Below are 22,591 nucleotides of genomic sequence, written 5' to 3' on the forward strand. Positions count from 1 at the left end.
CAGAAACCCCAGCGGCAGGACTCCCCATGACCCTCCCGTGTAACCCCCAGACATCAATGAGTGCCTGCGCTTCGGCACCTGCTCGCAGCTCTGCAACAACACCAAGGGCGGCCACCTCTGCAGCTGCGCTCGAAACTTCATGAAGACGCACAACACCTGCAAGGCCGAAGGTACCGGCGCTGAGCGAGGGCAGAAAGGGTGACACCAGAGTGTAAAATGGGGCCAACCTTGGCTGGGCATGGTGGCTCACACCTGTAATCCTAGCACTCTGGGAGGCCGAGGCGGGCGGATTGCTCAAGGTCAGGAGTTCAAAACCAGCCTGAGGGCCAGGCGCTGTGGCTCACGCCTGTAATCCTAGCTCTTGGGAGGCCGAGGCGGGCGGATTGCTCAAGGTCAGGAGTTCAAAACCAGCCTGAGCAAGAGCGAGACCCGTCTCTACTATAAATAGAAAGAAATTAATTGGCCAACTGATATATATATAAAATATTAGCCGGGCATGGTGGCACATGCCTGTAGTCCCAGCTACCCGGGAGGCTGAGGCAGAAGGATCACTCCAGCCCAGGAGTTTGAGGTTGCTGTGAGCTAGGCTGACGCCACGGCACTCACTCTAGCCTGAGCAACAAAGCGAGACTCTGTCTCAAAAAAAAAAAAAAAAAAACCAGCCTGAGCAAGAGTGAGAACGTGTCTCTACTATAAATAGAAAGAAATTAATTGGCTAAATAATATATATAGAGAAAAAATTAGCCGGGCATGGTGGCGCATGCCTGTAGTCCCAGCTACTCGGGAGGCTGAGGCAGGAGGATCGCTTGAGCCCAGGAGTTTGGGGTTGCTGTGAGCTAGGCTGACGCCACGGCACTCACTCTGGCCTGGGCAACAAAGTGAGACTCTGTCTCAAAATTAAAATAAAATAAAATAAAATAAAATAGGGCCAACCTGAGATGGAATGTTTTCTTCCACACACCCTCATCCAGACATGGAACCCCAGATCCACAGGTGCAGCTTCCCCAGCGTGCTGCTGGCCCAAGCAGCAGGCGTGGGTCCTGGGGCTTCTCACTGAAGGAGTTCGTGGGAGGAACTTCTCCTAACTCCAGTAGGAGTGCAGCACTCCTACTGCACACACATGCCTTCTCGCCACCACTCCCAGGAGGAGAGCATGCTCAGACACGCGTTGGCACACGCACAGCCATGCATGCCCCACCTGCACATTCCACACACATCTTGACACACACCTGTACCTTCCACGTGCCTGTGCACAAACACCCCACACATCCCCATGCATACACACCATACGTGCACGTGTGCATGTATACACATACATGACCCTCCCACGTGCCCCAGTACACTCACGTGCCCATGCACACCCACACCATGCACATACACCCCATATGCATGTGCACCCCCGAGCACGTGTCAGGCAGTACATAGCAGAGAGTGTGGTGATGCCACCCAGAGGCCATGAGGAGGGAGAGATCACTGGGGTTGGAGGGGCAGGAATAGCTTTCCGGAGAAGGTCACACTTGATCAGCTGGAGGAAGGAGAGGAGCAAGTCCAGAGGCTGAGACTGGAGCCCACAAGCCTGGTGCAGGGTGGATGAGCATCCACTCTGGCCAGAGCAGGTGGTTTCATGAGGAGAGAAAATACTGTTAGCCTGAAAGGGGCTGAGCTGGGTTAGGGTGCACAGCTCAGGTGCCTCCTCCCAGCATCCCACAGCCCCAGCCCTGGCCTCTTCTCCCTACAGGCTCTGAGTACCAGGTCCTGTACATCGCTGATGACAACGAGATCCGCAGCCTGTTCCCTGGGCACCCCCATTCGGCTTATGAGCAAGCATTCCAGGGTGACGAGAGTGTCCGCATCGATGCCATGGATGTCCATGTCAAGGCTGGCCGCATCTATTGGACCAACTGGCACACGGGCACCATCTCCTACCGCAGCCTGCCGCCCGCTGCACCTCCTACCACTTCCAACCGCCACCGGCGACAGATCGACCGGGGTGTCACCCACCTCAACGTGAGCACCTAGCCTGACATGGATCGGGCGGAAGAGCTCCGTAGAGCAGACGGTTCAGAGCAGAATTTGAAAAGGGCAGTGGAAGGGGGCCCAGGGTGAGAAAGTGGGGGACGAGGGCAGTCTTAGGATTATGTTCCGAGGCGAAGATGACAGGTAGACAGAGCAGTGAGAGTAATCAGTAACTGGCTCTGCCACTAGCCCAGTGCGCAGGGTGTAGTCGGCAGTCAGGCCCTCAGCATTAGAGCCAGCTCCAGTCCCCAACCACCACTGCCATCCACTGTGTGAATTTTAGCCAGCCTGTGTAACCTCTCTGGATTTGCTGTTTGTCAGTAAAATGAGGCAGGGGTACCTGTCTCCTAGGCTTTTAGGGAGGACTAACAGTCAAAACACGTGAAAGCTCCAACTCTGACACACAGGCTAAGGGTCAGTGGAGTCTCTTTAAAGCCAGGGACTAGCTGTCAGTCTGTAGTGATGTTTTAGCAGGGACAGGCTGGCAGGGGGTTGGGGGTGGGAGCAGAGATAATGGCAGGAAAACTAAAGGTACGTAGCCCCTGAACCTGTGACCCCCATTCAGATTTCAGGGCTGAAGATGCCACGAGGCATCGCCATCGACTGGGTGGCTGGCAACGTGTACTGGACCGACTCGGGCCGGGATGTGATTGAGGTGGCACAAATGAAGGGTGAGAACCGGAAGACGCTCATCTCGGGCATGATCGACGAGCCCCACGCCATTGTGGTGGACCCGCTGAGGGGGTGAGCAAGGGTCCTGGGGCACGGTGGGGGGGCCTCTCCCACAGGCGTGCCCTCCTCTCCCAGACCAGCCTGAGGCAGAGCCCTCCCCAGGGAACAGCTCCGCCCACCTAGATGTCGCTAGATCAGCACACTGTGGTTTTAGAGTAAAAGATTCTTTAACCTGGTCAGAAGCTGACACCCCGTCCTCTTTGTAGGGGGACTGAACACCCTCCTCCAGTCCCCAGCAGTCCCTGGTGTCCCCCTTTGCTCTGCCTCCCCTGGTCCTTAGACCTGCCCACACTCACCCTTCTCCCTCCCTAGCACGATGTACTGGTCAGACTGGGGCAACCACCCCAAGATCGAAACAGCGGCAATGGACGGGACCCTTCGGGAGACCCTGGTGCAGGACAACATCCAGTGGCCCACAGGTGTGTGGGGGCAGGGCTGGGGTGGGGCAGGCGGGTTGTGGAGGCTTTTCATGGAAGGGCTGACTGGGAGAGGCAAGTGACAGCATGGAGCTGTCTCAGGCCTGAGACAGTTGTGCTTTCTACCCCCAGCCTGGGACAGGAAGGCTGAGCCTCACACCGCTCTCCCTCCCCAGGTCTGGCCGTGGATTATCACAACGAACGGCTGTACTGGGCAGACGCCAAGCTCTCGGTCATCGGCAGCATCCGGCTCAATGGCACCGACCCCGTCATGGCTGCTGACAGTAAACGAGGTCAGGCCGGACAGCGCCTTGGTCCCCAGCCCTGCCCTCAGGCCTCCCGCCCTCCCCGCTGAGCCCAGCGGCCCTGCTTCCATGCCCACCATCCTATGTCAGCCTGGCCCAACAACTCTGCGGTGCTTCCAGCCTTCCCCATCCGGGTCCCTCCTGAACCCACCCGCAGGCCTGAGGCCTACACTGACCCTCCCACCCACTTGTGCACTCATCCATTCCCCCAGTGAGAATGGAGCCACGAGAAGGCAACACAGGTGGCATCAGGAACTTAGCAAATGTGGGGAGACGCAGCAGAAGTGAACCATGACCCCAGAAGTCTCGGGTGATGGGAACTTCTGCCAGCAGTGGCACAGGAGGAGGAGTGGGTGTGGGGAGGGGGAGTTTGGTTGTGGACATGTTGAGTTTGAGGCACCTGGGAGCCATGACTGCCAGTGTCCTGGAGAGTGCAGCCAGGGCCTGAGTGCCCCCAAGTCCCCTCTGACTCCACCTCCTCCCCCAGGCCTGAGTCACCCCTTCAGCATCGATGTCTTTGAGGATTACATTTATGGCGTCACCTACATCAATAACCGTGTCTTCAAGATCCATAAGTTTGGACACAGCCCCTTGATCAACCTGACGGGGGGCCTGAGCCATGCCTCGGATGTGGTCCTGTACCATCAGCACAAGCAGCCTGAAGGTGGGGTGCAGGCAGAGCCCGGGCTACGCAGGGGGGGGGCATTGAGTCTCCAACCTGTGGCCTCAGGACCTGGGAGGGAGGGGGTCATTCTGGATCCACAGGAATCAGGGAAGTGTCCTGCTTAGTGTCCTCCCATCCCCACCCATACCTGCAGTGACCAACCCCTGTGACCGCAAGAAGTGCGAGTGGCTCTGCCTGCTGAGCCCCAGTGGCCCCGTCTGCACCTGTCCCAATGGCAAGCGGCTGGACAATGGCACCTGTGTGCCTGTGCCCTCTCCGACACCACCGCCAGACGGTATGCTCAGGACCCTCCTCCCTGTGGCCCTGACTTCCCCCTGTCCCTGCTGCCCATCCCTCCTGCCCCCTTCCCTGGCTCGGCCCCTGACCAGTCCTTCCTGCAGCTCCCCGGCCTGGAACCTGCAACCTGCAGTGCTTCAACGGCGGCAGCTGTTTCCTCAATGCACGGAGGCAGCCTAAGTGCCGCTGCCAGCCCCGATACACGGGTGACAAGTGTGAGCTGGACCAGTGCTGGGAGCACTGTCGCAACGGGGGCACCTGCGCTGCGTCCCCATCTGGTATGCCCCTCCTCCCACCAGAACTGCTCCTTGCGCCAGCCCCAGCCCCCCTCCTGCTGGCCCCTGCCCCTGGGCAGGCCTGGCCTCTGCTCTGCCCCCCTACCTTGCCTCCCTACCCTGCCTCTCTGCCGCCACCCCATCCCCTCCTCCCCTCCACAGCCAGGTCCCAGTCCCACCAGGCTCCCATCCCTCTGGTCTTTGCCTCCCACCCCTGTTCCTCTGTGGTAGATCCGGGTGGACTCGAGGGCTGCAGTCCCGCTCATACATCCTCTCCCACCAGGCATGCCCACGTGCCGGTGCCCCACGGGCTTCACAGGCCCCAAATGCACCCAGCAGGTGTGTGCGGGCTACTGTGCCAACAACAGCACCTGCACTGTCAACCAGGGCAACCAGCCCCAGTGCCGCTGCCTACCTGGCTTCCTTGGTGACCGCTGCCAGTACCGTGAGTGCCAGGGACGGGAGGAGGGGAGCTGAGGAGTCCCAAAGAGCTGAGGGTGGTGGTCATCCTGGACCTGGGGCCTGCAGCGGCAGCTCAGGGCAGGGTGTCCACATGCCACTGAGCCAGGCCCAAGCTGCTATGTATCCCCACAGAAGCGCTGGCACACTTACCCCAGGGTAGTGAGCCCCCTGGTGTCAGGATTATTCCAGCAAAAGCAGCACCCTGTTAGGATGCTCGGGGACATCCTTGTGCCCTGGAGCCTGTGACATGGGGGCAGCAGGGGACTCAGGAGGTGGGGGTCATCCACAGCACCTGGGGTCCCCCGGGGTGCCCAGCTCCCCAACAACCTATGGAGGACCCCCTGAGGGTGGGGCTTGAGGCACTTCCTCTCCCACCCAACCACAGGGCAGTGCTCTGGCTACTGTGAGAACTTCGGCACGTGCCAGATGGCTACTGATGGCGCCCGACAATGCCGCTGCTCCGCCTACTTTGAGGGACCGAGGTGTGAGGTGAACAAGTGCAGCCGCTGTCTCCAGGGAGCCTGTGTGGTCAACAAGCAGAGCGGGGATGTCACCTGCAAGTGAGCGGGGCCCCCACTCCACAGCTCTGCCCAGCCTGGACCCTGCCTTGTCCCAGCCTATGCCCCCTAGTCCTGCACCCCAGCCCTGCCACCCGGTAGGCGTCAGACACCCCTCTGCCAGCCCCAGCCGCAGCCTCTGATTCCTTCCTGCAGCTGCACGGACGGCCGGGTGGCTCCCAGCTGTCTCACCTGCGACGGCCACTGTAGCAATGGCGGTTCCTGCACCATGAACAGCAAAATGATGCCTGAGTGCCAGTGAGTTGGGCCCAAGCCTCACTCAGGCATGGGTCTTCCCTCCCTCCCCCAGATCTGAGCGGGAGGACCACCCGGCACCTGTAGAAGGTCCACCTACTCAGCCCTGCCCTCCTCTCTGCAGGTGCCCGCCCCACATGACAGGACCCCGGTGTGAGGAGCAGGTCGTCAGCCAGCAGCAGACTGGACGTAGGTGGCAGGGAGTGGGGCAGGCAGGGCTGCCGGGACCTGGAGCAGGGGAACTTAGTGCCTCCTGCTTTCTTGGGCACTTCTGACTCAGTTTCCCACGTCTTCCCTCCAGATATGGCCTCCATCCTAATCCCTCTGGTGTTGCTGCTGCTGCTGCTTTTGGTGGCCGGAGTGGTATTCTGGTATAAGCGGCGAGTCCGAGGGTGAGTTACTGGGAGTCTAGAAAGTTCTGACCGTTATTTGACCACCCCACCCTTATGCCCCCAAACTCTCTGCCTCCTTATACTCCCGCCTCTCCCCAGGGCTAAGGGCTTCCAGCACCAGCGGATGACCAACGGGGCCATGAACGTGGAGATTGGGAACCCCACCTACAAGATGTACGAAGGCGGAGAGCCCGATGACGTAGGGGGCCTGCTGGATGCTGACTTTGCCCTGGACCCTGACAAGGTGGGCTGGGAGGGCAGGGCCAAGAGGCTATGGGTAGGGGACTAAGGGTGCTTGGTTGGATGATGGGACGGAGGTGGGGGGTGGGGTAACCCTGGCCACAGAGCCCAGCCCCTGAGCCCCACCTGAACCCCCTGTCGCCTTGCAGCCCACCAACTTCACCAATCCCGTGTATGCCACACTCTACATGGGGGGCCACGGCAGCCGCCACTCCCTGGCCAGCACGGACGAGAAGCGAGAACTCCTGGGCCGGGGCCCTGAGGACGAGATAGGGGACCCCTTGGCATAGGATGCTGCCCCATCGGACTTCCCCAGAGAGCCTATGTCCCTCCAGAGAAGTCCTTCAATGAGCCCTTCCCCAGACAGCCCTTCCCTGGCCCTGCCAGATGTATAAATGTAAAAATGAAGGAATTACTTTTTATATGTGAGTGAGCAAGCGAGCACAGTATTATCTCTTCCAGTCTCCTCTTCCTGCCTGCTCCTCAGTGCCCCCCATGCTGCCTTCGGGGAGGGGGCAGGGAGGGTTCTGGGGGCTCTTGTGGCATAAAGGTACGAGGGAGCCCAACTCCTCCCTTCCCACCAACGCACCCCACTGGGAGAGCTGGGTGCCGCCTCCCCTCCCTGTGCCAGACACTTTGTCCAGGCTCTCCACCTCGCCCCTCCTGCTTACCCCTCCCAGCTCTCTGAGGGCTAATTCTGGGGAGGGAGAGTTCTTTGCTGCCCCTGTCTGAAAAAGTTGGCTCCAGCTGAGGTAGGAAGGTGAGGATGGAGTTTTTTGGTTCTTGTTGGGGAAGGCCACTCAAGCTCCAGCCCCAGACTCCCCGGGGTGCCTCTGAGGTGGCCATGCTCAATACCCCTTCCAGGCAGGCCCTCCCCCTCTCCAGCTACTCCCAGGGCTGGAGACTTTCTTTGGTAAACAGTCCCCTAACCCCCTCCCCTGAGGATGAGGGGGAGGTGGGGTACACCAAGGAAGGGAAGCGGGCAGCCCCGTTTTGGGGACAGGAACGTTTTAATAATTTTTGACAAATTCCTTTACAACTAAATAACACAGATATTGTTATAAATAAAATTGTAAAAAAAAAAAAAAGCCTCTTGTGTCTGCCTGTGAGTGTGGGACTCTGGGAGCTGGGGCTGCGTTTGCCCGCTTCGGCCACCAGAGGGAGCCGTGTCTGTGGCGGAGGCTGCCTGGCGTCGGGTTTTCGGTGCCCTTCTCGGGAGCCCTCGCCCTCTCCACCCTGCCGCCGGCGCGCGGGTGGCACTGGACTTGACAGGAAGATCTGCTCCTCCTGGCTGGGTGACCTTGAGCCGGTGACTTAACCTCTCTGGATCTTGTGTTCCCTCTGGCTCCAGGACACTAACTGGAAGATCAGTTTCCTTGCATCCTTACTTCTGTTGGACAGCCCCCTTGATCTCCCGCAGTGAGAAATCCCACCATGGACATGGATACATGCGGTTGTGAAGGCTTTCTAATCCTTCAGGGTGTGGTCCCATACGCTCCTCTCTGCCTGAGAGAATGCTTCTCTCATGAAGCACTGACATCTCACTTCACGGAGACTAATCAGATGCCAGGAGCAAAACCCTGCATTCAAGAGAGGGAGGACCAGTTTGCCAGCCCCCATGGGCCGCCAACAGATCCAGCTCGCCAGTCATTCCAAGGGTTGGTGGGGAAGGACCAAGACAATCATTGGTGCCCCATGTCTACTTCAGCCCCTGCCCAGGGACTGAGAAGGTTAGAGCCCCACTCTCCCCACAATGGCAAGTATGAGCTCAGCGAGGGCAGCTGCAAATGTCTGAAGAACACTTGTCCAAGTCCAAAAGGGGCCACTGCCTTTCATTCCCCTCCCTCAGCCTCCCCAGAATATTCCTCCCTGGCCTCCTCTCCGGTGAGGAAGCTATGGGTCTAGGCAGTACAGAAGCAAGAGCTTCCTGTCCCTCTTAGCCCTGAGATTCCATCTCCAACCTCATCCTCCAAGCCAACTCTGAGATCCTCATCTGCCTTTGCAGCTCCCCAGGGGCACAAGGGCCCTGGGGCGAGCGACTCCGCTGGGGAAAAGGGGCGTCCTTGTTGATTGTTGAGTGGGAGGCTTGTGCCCCCATCTGGTCACCAGGTGGCGTCCGCACTCCTGCAGCGCAGCTGATCCTGAAGCCCAGCACTGCCCGCTCCTCATCACACACACTAATTATGTACCTGCTGGGGACCCCCGCCCAGCCTCACTTCCTCCCCTCAGGCTATTTTGCCACACCCCCTCCACCCTTGGGGATCGGCTTCTCCCCCTCCCCTAGCGCTTCCTTGCTCCCCACCACCACCAGCCCCACCCCCCACCCCCTCCCTCTGCCAGCCATGCATCTGGTGCCCCCAGGGAGCCACTGATTCTCTGCCTGTCACCTCAAGATCCTGGGCACAGCGACAAGGCCCCCAGCTGCAGCTCGGAAGGTACCCCCCTCCAGTCAGCACCCTCCCTCTGTCCTCTAGGACTGCCACCCACCACCCAGAGGCAGGCCTCCCAAACTCCCCACCCAGAGAGGCAGGAAAGAGCCCAAGACAGAGATGGAAAAGGGACTGGGGCAGAACCAGGGACAGAGCTGATACCGACTGGATGGGAGACAGAGATACAGAGATGAAGAGACACAGGGACAGAGGCCAGGGCCCAGTGGCGGCCCAGTAGTGTGTGTGTGAAGGTGTGTGTGAGTAGAGGGGGGAGAATAGGGTGACCTGAGACTAACAAAAGGAGGGATGTAGCAGGATGGGTCTCCAGAAGATCTGGATCTTGATGATGGACTTCTGTCCTGGGCACCTTAGGCCTGGGTGTGCCACTGTCCCCATCCACTGCCAAAGCAGCCCCTGGGCTTGGGACCTGGGCTCAGGATTCTGGTTGAGGCCTTCTGGCCTTGAACCTGGACACTTGCACCCCTTCCTGCCTCTCTCTTCTCCTAGCTTAATGTCTGTCTCCCCTGTGTCTCTGTGTCTGCCTCATCCTCTTAGCACCCCTGTGCTTTTCCTGACTGTTTTTTGTGTGTCTGTCACATCCCATATCTGTCTGTCTGTTTCTTTGCATGTGCCTTTTTTGGACTGCCAGTGCCAGCATACACCTGTGTGTGTCTCGGTGTGTGTGTCCATCTCTCTGAGTACCCATCTGGGTGTGCTTGTCTCTTGGTGCAAGTGTGCATTTGTCTGTCACTGTGTGCTCTTCTGTGTGCAAACCAAGCATGTCCATCTGTATGTGGTGGTGCGCCTCTGGGTGTGCACCTGTCTCTGTGTGTGTGCGCTGGTCTCTGGGTGAATGTATTTTGCTGTGTGTGCGCTCACCTCTTCCAGGTGGCCTGTCCCTGTGACTGCATCTCCATGCATGCCTGGGGGGAGGAGGGAGGAGGTCTGGGTATGTGCCTGTCTCTGCCTCTTTGCTTGTCCCTACCTCTCGCTGTCTAGGTGTCGGTCATAGCACAACCTCAGCCACAGCCTCAGTGCATAGCAACAGCTGACAGCTGAAGACTCCCCGGGCAGGAGAGAGACTGAGGGGAGGAGGAAGCCCATGAAGAAATAGAGAAGAGGATGGGGACAGAGACAGGGCTGGGGCTAGGGACAGAGACAAGGACAGAGACAGACAGGGAAAGGGACATGGATGGAGGAGAGCTGATGGTGAAAGATGGGGCAGTGGGAGGGAAGGGATAGACACTGCACCAAGAGGCAGGGCAGGCGGCACTGAGGGGGATTTCCTGCCCAGCCCCCACGCAACAAGGGCGTGCTGGGCCACGCAGGGGCGGGGCGGGGGTCGGTGGGGGGGCGAAGGGCAAAGGTGAACGGCCGGCCGGTCTAGCCCAGGGGTCCCGAGACCTCGGAGGTGCGGTGGGGCGGGGGCAGGGGCAGCGGGTGCCGTTTGTCAGCCCTATTGACAGACGTGATGGGGTTTCCGTCCGTGATCAATGATTCTCATCTCCGGGCAGAATGAGCCTCGGGGCGCCCATCCATCCCCGTCAGCACCGCGCCGCGGCAGCCGCCCCAGGCCCCGCCCGCCCTCACCTTGGCCCCTGCCCTGTTCCTGCCCAGGACCCACCTTGGCCCGGAGCATAGAAGGGGCCCCAGAGCATCGAGGGACCCTTGTCCTGCTGCGCCACCGAGCCTGGCAGGGCTCCTGCTCCGCCGTGCCCCCACTTCGGGTGCACGGTCCCAGAGCCCCGCGCCCCACGCCCTACCCTATTCCCCATCGTGCACAGACCCAGCCTCCCGGGTGCGCGGTCTCCGAGCCCCTCAACCCTCTGGTTTCGCACCTGGGGCAGGGGTGTGTCTGGGGCGTGTCGGGGTGAAAGTCACCTTCGGTGCCCCCAGCTGGGCGGGAGGGGGCGCGCGGGGCGCGGCCGGGATTGGAGCGTCGCGGAGCCCCGCCCCCCCCGCCCGCGGGAGTCAGACCCAACTTTCTCCCCCGCCCGCGCCCCGCCCCCAGCGCCGGCTCCGCTCCTCGCGCTCAGTCCGCGGGCCGCGCCGCCTGCTCCCGCCGCTCCCGCAGCCGCCCCGCTGCCCGCCCGCCCGGAGCCCCGCGCCCCCAGCCGGACTCCGGCCGGCCCCGGGACCCGCCCTGCCCGCCCCGCTCAGCCGCCCGGGAAGATGCGGCTGCTCCCGGAATGGCTCCTCTTGCTCTTTGGCCCGTGGCTCCTTAGGAAGGTAAGGAAGGCAGGGCTGTGCCGCCAGCGCGGGGGTCCGGAACACGAAGGTCCCAGAGTGCGAGGGGCTCGGTGCGCCCGCCTCGCCCCCAGCTCTGAGCGTCCCAACTTTGCGCTGCGTGGGGGACGCGGACAGACAGACAGCCGGATTCAGGACTGGCACTCTCCCAGCGCAAGTTGGCTGGGGCTTGGAGGGGGTGCCGGGTGGAGGCCCCACTCGGATCTGGCTTCAGGCGCGGCGGGGGAGGGGACGAAGCCCGACCCGTGAGTGCGCCAGACAGAGCGGGAGTGCGAGACAGACAGACAAGCCAGCAGGGTGTCAGCCTTGCCGTCTTTCCGCGCCAACCTCGCTCGCCTTCCTCACTGTCTGTCTGTCCTTCCACCCCTCCACCCCCGCCTTCCCATTTCTCTTCTCCGCACTTGTCACAATGCCGGTGGGCTCTGTGTTCTGAGCATACAAGCGCACACACGGACTCACACAGGCACCAGGAACTTGGCTACAATCTCCCATCACATTTCCCACGGAGACACCATCTCCCCTGCACAACCTCACAGACACACCCCCCTCTCCCCTCTTGCACCCGCTGATGGCGGGGGTTGGGGGCTGTCTGGAAGGGAAGTCTCTCCTCTCATCCCTTCCCAGCCTCACGCACACTCCTTGGCTGCCTCTTTCCCTGTGGCTCCTGGGAGAGGACCCAGAGGCTAAGGGGGCCCAGGCTTAATCTGCCTCCCTGCCGACTTGGAGGCTTCAGACGGTGTACATGGTGGGCTCATATGTGCTGATGTGGATCGTGTGGGTAAATGTGTGCACCTGTGTGCATGCGTGTCCAGGGGAGCCAGGCTTGGGGTCCAGTGCTGGGGCCCCGGTGCACTTACATGCTGGTGTGGTGTGGTGATGTTGGCTTTGCATGGGTGAGTGCAAGTTCCTGCTTCACAGTGTAGCCAACTGTGCCTGGGTGTGTGCCCACAGTGAGGGCCTAAGTCCATGGAAGGGGTCCATCCCCTTCCATCAGTCTCCTCTGTCCATGATTTCTCTGTTTCCTGCACCCCAACTGTGACCTACCTAGTTTGGGTACAGGCAAGTGGCTCCCTAAATCCTCACTCTCTACACCCCAACCCCCAGCCCTGGTAGAGTCTAAAAGGGGTATAGTTCTCTCCCCACCCCAACACTTGGACCCCACCTGCTCAGCCAAATAGCACTCAGCAACTCCAGCAGGGCGGGAGCTGCCCTAGTGCAGCCAGCAATAGAGCTCCCTGCTTCTCCCAGACCCGCCTGGTGACCTTGAGGGGCTGGAAGGGGGGCAGAAGAGCCCCCTCCATTAAAACTGCTTCCACTGGCTGGAGCTTCTTTTGGACTTGCTGCCCAGCTCTGCCCTCAGAGGACTGCAGGAGGAGGTCTGGGCCCCACCACTCACCCACCCATGTGTGAAGGCCTGGGGTCAAGAGGTGGTAGGGATGACAGTCCCCAGCCCCTCCTTTCATTTCACCCCACCTCCTCCCCACTCTCCCTGTCAAATAAACTCCCCTGTGGACAGATCTGGTTTAATTTCCTTTGCCCCCTGAAGGGGAATGAAACATCTGGTGGAGACTTGAGGGAGAGTGAGCGTGAGGATATGAACGATGGGCTCTATCCGAGTGTGTGTGAGAGAGCTGCAGCTGTGGGGCCTCCATGCAGGAGGCAGCAGGGGAAAGTGTATCCGCCTTCAGTCCAGCTCGTGTGCATGTGAGACCCCGTGTTTATGTGTGTGTACACACTGCGGGTGTGTGAATGTGTATCACTGTGCATAAAGAAGTGTATGTAGAGAAGTGTTTGTGTCAAAATACTGTGTGTGTGTGCACTTGTGAGTGTGGTGGTGTACACATGTGTGTACCCTGGGGTTGCTGATGCATCCATGCACTGGGACACATACATATGTTGTCTCTGTGTGAGTCTCTGGGGTTTGTGAGTGTGTTTCTGCGTGCTTGTGATTTTGAGTGCACTGAGTGTAGGTATGGGATTGTGAGCCTCAGGATGTGTCTGTATATCTCAGTGTGGCTTGTGTGTGTGTCTGTGTGTGTGTGTGTGTGTGTGTGTGCACGAGTGCTCAGGAGTGTCTTGGTGCCAGCATTGAGAATGGCCAAAAGTGAGGCTGACCCTGGGTAAGAGGCAGGGAGGGAACAGTTTATAGGGCAGCTCTTTGGAAACCCTAAGCATCAAAATGTACCAACCCTGCCCTCTCGCACCCTTCCAGTTGGCCCTTCCTCCAGGAGTTCTCTCCCGCTTCCTCTGTGCTCCAAGCTTCAGGTCTCCTCTGGGGCCTGGGACTCCTGGCTCCCACTGCCCCTGGGGTTCTGGCCTCTCTGCTAGGGATTCTTCAGGATCCTTCTAATACAGTCTATGACTCCTTCTTTCCCTCTCTGTCTCTGTCTCTCCCACCCCTTGCCAAAGCAGCTACCTACTGGGAGAAGCAGCAGGCGATCAATAGTCACTAATCACTAATCACTAATTACTAATTAGCTGGGGGAGGGCAGGGGCGGGGCCCTGTGGGACCTTCCAGCTCTATCCCGCCTCAGGAAAGGATTAGGCCCAAGCAAGTCTCTCTAGCCGGTCAGCCCCTCGTCCAGCCACCCCCTCCCGCCTGCATACCTTCCTCTAGCCCCCCAGCTAATCCCTGTCTGGGCCACTTAGGCACGCACAGCCTGGGCTAGGGCCCAGAGCTGCTGGCGGGGATTTGGGGGTAATCAGGGGCTGCAGCTGGGCCAGGGGCACAGGGGAGGGGGCTGCTGTGACAGCTCCCTTGTGCCAGAGCCTGGGGTGGAAGCCCCACATTCTGAACAGGAGGGGCACCCTTTGGAAAGAATTTGGATAGGAGTGTCGTTGGGGTGACCGGGGAAGTGTCAGGAGGGGGTGACTGGGGAAGAGGTGAGGTAACAAGGACAGAAGCAAGGCAAAGAGGGGTCACCCAGGTCAAGGATGGGGTAATTGGAGAGGGACAAGGTAAACGTGGAAAGAAAGGTAAGTGGAGGGGCCGCGCAAGGGTCAGAGATGGAATAATTGGATAGGAGACGGGGAACTTTGGACAGAGCCTCATCAGCTCTGCTGGGCGAGATCCATGAGGGGACAGGGCCACGGAGAAGAGGCAGGGTCACCGGGGAGGGCTCAGCGTGTGGGGTGGAAACTAGCTGCCTAGAGGGGATGGGGAGCAGGGAGCCTGCCTCGAGCGCTGGAAATTGGCGAGTCTCCCCCTCTCCCCCGCCTGCCCCTCCTCCACCTCCACCCCGCCCACTCCCCCTCCGGCTCCGGCTTCGGGAAATTACATCCGCGCTCCGCAGCTCCCCCCTCCACCGCGCCCCGGAGCCGGCGCCTTTATAGGCACATTTATTGCAATAATAAAGTGAGGCGCGGGGCGGGGGGCGGGGGGCAGCCGTTCCCGCGGGGACCGCGCCGGCTCTAGGAAGCAGGGAAATAAAATAAAATAAAATAAAATAAAAATTCAGATAACGGTGAGCCTCGCGCGGCAGGCCTCGAAAAGGCTGGCAGGCGGGGCTGAGGGGGAGGGGGCGCCTAGCCCAAGGGCAGAGCCCACCCCACCAGCTGTCCCCCCACAACGCTGTAGTAGGGTCTCAAAGGTGGTATCTTCGCTTCCACTGGCCTGGCCCCCTCCCATAGCCTGATCCTGCCTGGTCTTCTGCCTTTTCCTCTGGCTTGTCTCCCATGCCTGTCCTCAGCCTCTGTCTCTGTTCCTGTCTCCTATCTCTTTCCCTGTCCCCCACTTCCCATTCCAGTCCCTGTTGTATCTCCCACCCCCATCTGTCTACATCCATCCCTGTTTCTGCCTAATAACCATCCCCACACCCCACTTCTGTTCTGCCCCCATCCTGTCCCCATCCCCATCTCCCTGTCTCTGTTCCATCCTCATTCCTACCTGGCCCCAGTGCCCATCCCTATTCCACCACCCCTTTCCCCATTTGGGTTCCCAGCCAATCCACAACCCATCTTCATTCCTCTGGTCCCTACCCCACCCACATCCTTGTCTCTTCCCAGTGCCTGGCCACCATTTCTGATCTCCTCATCCCTGCCCCATGCTTATCCCTGTTGCATACTCATTCTTGTCCCCTACATCGGGGATTGACTGCCAATCCCCAATCCCAGTCCCCTTCCATCTCTGTCCCAGTCCTCACCCCAGCCTGTCCTGTCCTCCCTACCTCCGTCTTCACCCACATCTCCATATCTGGTCTCCAGCCAGACTCCAGCCTGCCCTGACTGCGGTGTCCCTGCCTCTTTCTAAGCACGGGGGCTTATTCGATTTTGTCCCCTTCCCCACCCCAGGCCTGTACTGTTCCTTTTTCAACCATAGGGTGTTGTCCCCTCCCCTGGCTGAATCTTGGGAGTGGTCCCCTGACCCAAGCGGCAGGAGAGAAACAAGGACCAGTCTGGAAGCCTGGGGGAGGTGCACCCTGCAATGCGGCTGGGGGGCCAACAGCCTGATCCTCCTCCCATTCCCAGCAGTCCCATCCCAAAAGAGCTTACTCCCTCCCACCAGAGGAGTTTGTTGTACCCAGCAGCAAGAGGTGGCCTCAACTCCCCTCAGGTGCGTGGGCCCACTGCCTTGGGGGCAAAGTGCTCCCGCCCGGCTCCCGGCTCCCGCCGCCAGCTTCGGCCTGGAGGAGCGGTGAACACCCCCAGCCTGCACCTCTGCCACCCCGCACCGACAGCCGCCTAGCCTCTCCCCTCCGCAAATGTCACCGCGCCCAATTAGCTTAATTAAACCAGCTCTGGAGCGAGGGGGACTCATACTTGGACAACACCCTTCCCTGCCCTGAGCCATAGTGGGGAGGGCCAGGGGATCCGGGCACAGGGGAGCTCCCTTACCGCCTGCCTTCCTCACTCCCGCCCCCGCCCCTGCCATGGCAGACAGACGACCTGAAGGACAGAGGGAGAGAATCACAGCCAGAAACAGAACGGAATCATGGAAGGAGGAAATTAGAGACCGAGAGACAGAGTGAGGGAAGAGACTAAGAGACAAGAAGAGACTAAGAGAAGAGTGGGGAGAGAGAGAGAGATGGAAAAACAGTGAAAAAGAGACAGCAAGAAAGGGAGAGAGTGCGAGCGATCAAGGAAGCCAGAGGGAGGATTTTTATTTTATTTTATTCCATGTTCCCATTTCTCGGCTCGTTTCCCTGCAAACTCTTGCCCCTCCCTTTCCAAACTCCCCCACAGGGCGCTTTAGCGGCTCCTCCCCCCTTTTATTTTGGCTGTCTCCAGTGGCAGGTCGGGGGTGGAAATGCCCAAAGCCGGGGGATTTGTGAGGATCAGAGAAACAGACAGCAATTTGCCTGGGATCAGAGGTGGGGGCACCCTGGCCCCTCTCCCTGCCCTGCCAAACCTCATCCCCTGCCCTAGTCCCTGCCTTGTAGGAGTCACCAGACTGACCCAGCCCTGGCCAGGTTTTGACTGGGTATGGGACATAGGGGTGCTGGCAGGTGCAGGGAGGAGGTGGCTTAGAGGCATTTGGGGTCATAACATCACAGGGCAGTGGGCTTGGATGGCTGGGCTCCCCAGGAAAGGGCAGCGGTTGGGTCCAAAGGGGAGAGATTAGGGATCAGAGTTCAAATGACCCCACCCTTCGGCCTTCTCAGGAAGCCTTATTCCCTCCTCCAGTGCCCTCTCCTGTGCTCAAGCCCTTCCCTCTCCAAGACCACCTCCTAGGGCCTCTTCTCCTTCCCTGTGGTCTGGGACCCCTTCCCCCAACCCCTGTCAGGCCCACCTTCTTGGTGCTTAGCTGCCAGCTCAAGCTTGTCTGTCTGAGTCAATCATTCTTGCCGCCCCCCTCACCTGGGCTGGGAGGAGGGTTGGATAGGAGGAGGAATGAGGGGGGCGATAAATATGTATGACGAGCGGGTGGCGGCAGCATTAATAACCCGGATCGCAGCGCTGCGGGGACCAGGACCAGGCAGTGGAGATTCTAGCCCAGCAGCGTGGCTCTGCCATTTCTGTCCCCCATGGACACAGAGTGTGTACACACAGGTGTGTGTGCAAACAGAGGAGGCACCCATGCTGCCAGGCCTCCTTACCTATCCTAAGCTCACCCCAGGGGTCATTCACATACAGTTGTCACACATACACACACACCCTGTGGGAACATAGTGAGACCACACTTTTTCTGTCACTGTGGATACACCCCCTTTAGAAAGAGCTTGACACATGGACAGAGGATGATAGGAGCTCACACAGGAAAAGTGACACCTCCAGACAATCACACACAGCCACCCTCAGACCACTATACACAGACGGCCAACCCAGCCATGCCAGTCACACAGACACCACTACCACAAATTGATACACAGCCTCACTCAGATCCACACACACAGCCAATCCTGGCATATGTATGCAGCCACCCCAGACCTACACAACAGACATGCAGCATCACAAGCAAGCAGACACACACACCAGCCTCCTCAGACTGATAGACATAGGCATGCAACACAGCCACACAGTCACCACCACACACAGACTGATACAAGTGCAAGCTACCCCAGGCAGACACACACAGAACCAGTCCAGGTAGGCAGACACACCTCCAACCATTGCAGGCTGACAGCAACACACCCACCCCAGGCTGACACACAGAGCTGCCAACCCCCACGGGACCTGCACGCAGTCAGGGCCACACGGCACGGTGGCGGCTAGCGGCACGGTGTCGGGCTAGCGCAGGCTGACTGACACACTCTGACACGCTCGGCTCCTTTTCCTCCCGCTCCAGCGCGGCATCTCCATATTTCTTCCTCGCTCTCTCCCCGTCTCCTTCACTCCTGGCCCCCCCACCCTGGGATAATTGATGGCCCGGGCCTGGCCCGGCCGCTGCCGCCTCTCGATCCATCTTGTCCTCCAGCGCCTGCACTGTCTCCCAGATCTGCGGCCACCTGAGACATACGGAGGTGGGTGGGGGCAGTGGGTGGGGGCCGGCAGGCGGCTCCTCCAGCCTGGGAGCCCAGGGAAGGCCAGCTTGGCAGTCTCCACAATAGCAGGAGTGCTGGGGGGGAGGGGGACCTGGACTTTCCTCCTCAGCTTAACCAGTTTCCAGTGCTCCTCCCCAAAGGCCAGTTGCTGAGACCCAGTTGGGGGCTGGCTCTGGGATGGGGGCTCTAGTCTTGGAAGAGGTGTAAAGAGGTCTTCCTGCCTCTTTCTTAATGCTGGAATGTTGATGTGGCCATGGCCTCCCTTGCACCAGTCCAGCTCCTCCCTGCCTGTCACTGGAACCATCAGGGGCCAGGCTAGAGGAGACAAAGCTAGGACCCAGAGCGCTGCTCCCTACTCATATGCACACTGACTTTGGCTTTTTGGCCCTCAATGGTGCCCTGTGAGAACACAGGATGCTCAGCATCATTTTACAGATGTGAAACTGAGGCCTAGATAGATGAAGTGGCTTGGCCACATCGCTTGAAAGTGCTGCAGGTCTGCTCCAGTACACCGCCCCGTAGTGGAGTCTGTGTGGCCCTGAACCACCTGCAGCGCTGTGGGATTCCACTTGGTGCCCTAGCAGCGGCTTTGGAGGAAAGGGACTGGCGTGGTTAGGGCTCTGGCAAGATGGCCAGGGACAACTCCAGCATCTCTCTTTCTTCCTCTTTCTTCGTGCACAGGCCGTTAGTGCCCAGATACCGGAGTCCGGAAGGCCGCAGTACCTGGAGCTGCGCTCCGCCACGGCCAGAGCCGGCTCCTCTGGCCAACAGCTCCCAGCGCCAAAGTCTTCCGACGGCCTGGGAGCCGCGGGCGCCTGGAGCTGGGCCTGGCCGGCTAACCACACGGGGGCGCTGGCCCGGGCGGGGGCGGCCGGGGCGCCGCCAGCGCAGCGAACCAAGAGGAAGCCGTCCGTCAAAGCGGCCCGCGCCAAAAAGATCTTCGGCTGGGGGGACTTCTACTTTCGGGTGCATACCCTCAAGTTCTCGCTGCTGGTGACCGGCAAGATCGTGGACCATGTGAACGGGACCTTTAGTGTGTATTTCCGCCACAACTCTTCCAGCCTGGGCAACCTCACTGTCAGCATCGTGCCACCTTCCAAACGTGTCGAGTTCGGGGGCGTCTGGCTGCCTGGGCCTGCCCCGCACCCTCTGCAGTCTACGCTGGCCCTGGAGGGGGTGCTTCCTGGGCTGGGGCCCCCGCTGGGGATGGCAGCCGCAGCTGCGGGGCCTGGGCTTGGGGGCACCCTCGGGGGAGCACTGGCGGGGCCACTCGGGGGCGCGCTGGGAGTGCCTGGGGCCAAAGAGTCACGCGCTTTCAATTGCCACGTGGAGTACGAGAAGACAAACCGCGCGCGCAAGCACCGCCCGTGCCTGTACGACCCATCTCAAGTGTGCTTCACTGAGCATACGCAGAGCCAGGCCGCCTGGCTTTGTGCCAAGCCCTTCAAAGTCATCTGTATCTTCGTCTCCTTCCTCAGCTTTGACTACAAACTGGTGCAGAAGGTGTGCCCAGATTATAACTTCCAGAGCGATCACCCCTACTTTGGATAGTGCGACCCGCGACCCTCCCCAGCCCAAGTCCTGAGCCTCCCGCCAAATCCTGGCCTCGCTAGGTGGGACCCCTTCCTGTCTCCCTCCACTCCTTTGGCCGTGTCCACCCTTTCCACTGGGAGGGGGGAAGGACCATTAGCCAGCGTGAGTCCCCTTTTCCTTATGAAGAGTGCCCACGAGAATGGGCTAGCCCCCTCCAAAACACCCCAAGATGGAGGGGTAAGAGCAGCGCCCCACAATGGGCGTGGCTTGGAGGAGGTCCCAGCCTCCCCTAAGTACACACTGGGCCCCCCATTCGCCCTTGGCCCTGGGCTGGACACTCCCTTCCCCTGGCCCCTGCAGCTTTAATAACGCCTAGCCTGGCACCCACATCCCACCCTGACTTTCTTACCCCCAAGCGCTTGTCCTCCTGTTCCACTCTGTCTAAAGACTGTAAAGGCCTATAAACCCCAGAGTACCCCGTCCCTTTCCGCCTGTCGAATGCCTGTCCCCTTTTCCTGGCAACCCCATTAGGGCAGCAGAAGCAGAACTCCTGGGCAAAGGCGCTGGCCTGGCCTCTGCCCTCTGCACGCCTCCCTCTCATCCCTGCAGTCCAGCTCCACCTGCCCTCTCCAGCTGCTTCCTCTCAGTGATATTTTTTCTACGCCAAAACAGACGGGAAAACGAACAAAATAAAGTGAAATCCAATATATGTCTGTTGAGACCTTTGTAGGGAGGAGCAAGGGAGGTATGGGCTTCTGTCTGACAGAGACCTGGCCAGGAACTCCTCCCTCCGTGGCTTGTGGGGAAACTGAGGCAAAGACTGACAGAACTAGCACCTGGAGGTCATCCAAGACCGGATCATATCTGGAGGCTTTGTTGGAAAGAAAAAAAAAAAAAAAAAAAAAAAAAAAGACCGGATCAAAGAGAGATGCGGGTGACCCTTGGGGTCGGAGCCCTGCCTGAGGTGGGGTTCTCCTCTCTGAGGTGGGCGAAGGGAAGCTGCAGTAGGCAGGATGGAGATTAGACCTGAGTGGGGACTACCAGCGGACGACTTGGGACGATCTGGGGGAAAGACTTGTAAGACCTTGAATGGGATGGAGATGCAGGGACAGCGTAGGCAGAGCGCTGACAACCTGCTAAGCTCCACGGGGCGGCGGGAGGCAGCAGGTTGGAAGGGAGGGGGAACAGTGTTTGCAGCATCTGGAGTCATCGATCTTCCTTTTTCTTCCTAATTTCGTGGGCGCTGAGTTTGCAGACGGATGAGGGAGGGAGGAAGCATTGGGATGAGGGGATGGGGGAAGGGAGAGAGTGAGTTTGGAGGGCGGGGCCGCATCGCGGCTGCTGCCGGCCAGCAAAACACAGTCCTCTTCAGCCAGCTGCCCACCCCCCTCCCCACCCCCGCCTCCAGCTCTCTCCAGCAGCCAAGGCTGCTAATTTTATCCGCCCCCCGACCCTGGCCCGGGCGTTAATTGGCTGCGGCTTCATTAGCAGTTCTCAGCTCAGCCGCCCCCCTCCCCTTGGGACCCCTGAAGGGAGCGAGAGAGGGGGTGCAGACAAGCTGAGGCACAGAGTACCTCCTCGCCTTCAGCCTTCCTTAGCCTTGAATCCTGGGCCAAGGTGCCAACTGGGAGAGGGCGGTGTTCTCCAGGGGACTGCCACAGGCTCCAGCCCCAAACCCAGTCAGACACAGGTCTGACCCAGACATACCTGCGAGTCAGTGAGCAGAAAAATATCTGCTGGCTGGGTGGATAATGGGATCAACTGAAAGGAGAAGGGAGAGGGGGAGTGGTTCTGGGTCAGAGAATGGAGAAAGAAGAACCCAGAGGTCTCCTAACACCAGGCCTATTGCTGGAAACACCTGAGAAAAGCCGAGGCTAGGGAGTGGCAGGGAAGGAGGTGACAGCTAAGGGGGGCACTTCTAAGGCCTGGAATGAGAGCCAGGTGGGAAGGACTGGAAGTAGCAAGTTAGACTATCTAGGCCTCAGTTTCCTCACTCATACAGCCATAGTAAAATACTGTGTGGTGGGGATGAAAGGAGCCTTTGCATATGAACGTGCTCTGGGATGGATTGTCCTCCCCCTCTTCCTCTGACTCACAAACCTGCCTCCTCAGTGGCCATCTCCTCTCCTCCTCCTCCTCCTCTTCCTCTTCCTTCTCTTCCTCTTGCTTCTCTGTCTTCACCTGATACATCTGGATATCTGAGAGCAGAGTGAGGTGTCCCTGCCTGTTATTGCACTTGTCAAATTTTGTTTCTGGTTCACCTCTTGATGTCCCGTCCATCAGTGAGTTCTTCATATACCTCCAGGGTTAAGGCATGCCTGGCATGGAGTGGGGGCTGATTATATCTGTTGAATGAAGGTATAATATTGCTATGTAAGGCAATGGTTCTCAAAACCACTGCTTATCAGAACCACTGAGGCGAGGTCTGGTTGTGTTGTCAGCATAAGTGGGCAAATGCCCACTCTTTGAGATCCATTGAATTAGAACCTCTGAGGAGGCTGGGCCTGGTGGCTCAAACCTGTAATCCTAGCACTCTGGGGAGGCCAAGGCAGGAGGATCACTTGAATTCAGGAGTTCCAGACTACCTAAGCAAGAGTGAGACCCCATGTCTACTAAAAATAGAAAAAATTAGCCAGGCATCATGGCGCATGCCTGTAGTACAGCTACTCAGGAGACTGAGGCAATAGGATCGCTTGAGCCCCGGAGTCTGAGGTTGCTGTAAGCTAGGCTGATGCCACAGCACTCACTCTAGCCCAGGCAACAAAGTGAGACTCTGTCTCCAAAAAAAAGAAGAAGAAAAAAAAAATTAGCCGGACATGATGATGCTCACACATATTCCCAGCTACTCAGG

At 59.3% G+C, this 22,591-nt stretch overlaps 2 protein-coding genes across 2 annotated transcripts in view; both read left to right on the forward strand.

Moving 5' to 3' along the window:
- LRP1 (LDL receptor related protein 1) overlaps positions 1-7,699 on the forward strand; it is a 79,087-nt gene extending 71,388 nt beyond the window's left edge. Inside the window, exons 75-89 of the mRNA XM_012777033.3 lie at positions 51-170; positions 1,739-2,007; positions 2,582-2,760; positions 3,061-3,167; positions 3,341-3,457; positions 3,957-4,133; positions 4,288-4,428; positions 4,535-4,708; positions 4,989-5,150; positions 5,553-5,727; positions 5,881-5,982; positions 6,104-6,168; positions 6,281-6,371; positions 6,471-6,615; positions 6,761-7,699. Coding sequence (XP_012632487.2) covers positions 51-170; positions 1,739-2,007; positions 2,582-2,760; positions 3,061-3,167; positions 3,341-3,457; positions 3,957-4,133; positions 4,288-4,428; positions 4,535-4,708; positions 4,989-5,150; positions 5,553-5,727; positions 5,881-5,982; positions 6,104-6,168; positions 6,281-6,371; positions 6,471-6,615; positions 6,761-6,901 — 2,165 coding nt within the window. The 3' untranslated portion in view covers positions 6,902-7,699. The remainder of the gene's footprint in view (positions 1-50; positions 171-1,738; positions 2,008-2,581; positions 2,761-3,060; positions 3,168-3,340; positions 3,458-3,956; positions 4,134-4,287; positions 4,429-4,534; positions 4,709-4,988; positions 5,151-5,552; positions 5,728-5,880; positions 5,983-6,103; positions 6,169-6,280; positions 6,372-6,470; positions 6,616-6,760) is intronic.
- A 3,366-nt stretch (positions 7,700-11,065) lies between these two features.
- Positions 11,066-20,438, forward strand: NXPH4 (neurexophilin 4). The gene is made up of 2 exons (XM_012777034.2): positions 11,066-11,269; positions 18,889-20,438. The coding sequence occupies exons 1-2, from the start codon at positions 11,213-11,215 to the stop codon at positions 19,756-19,758; spliced, it is 927 nt and encodes a 308-aa protein (XP_012632488.1). The 5' UTR covers positions 11,066-11,212; the 3' UTR covers positions 19,759-20,438.
- The last annotated feature ends 2,153 nt before the right edge of the window (positions 20,439-22,591 follow it).

Source organism: Microcebus murinus, chromosome 10, assembly GCF_040939455.1.
Source record: "Microcebus murinus isolate Inina chromosome 10, M.murinus_Inina_mat1.0, whole genome shotgun sequence".
Classification (NCBI taxonomy): Eukaryota; Metazoa; Chordata; class Mammalia; order Primates; family Cheirogaleidae; genus Microcebus; species Microcebus murinus.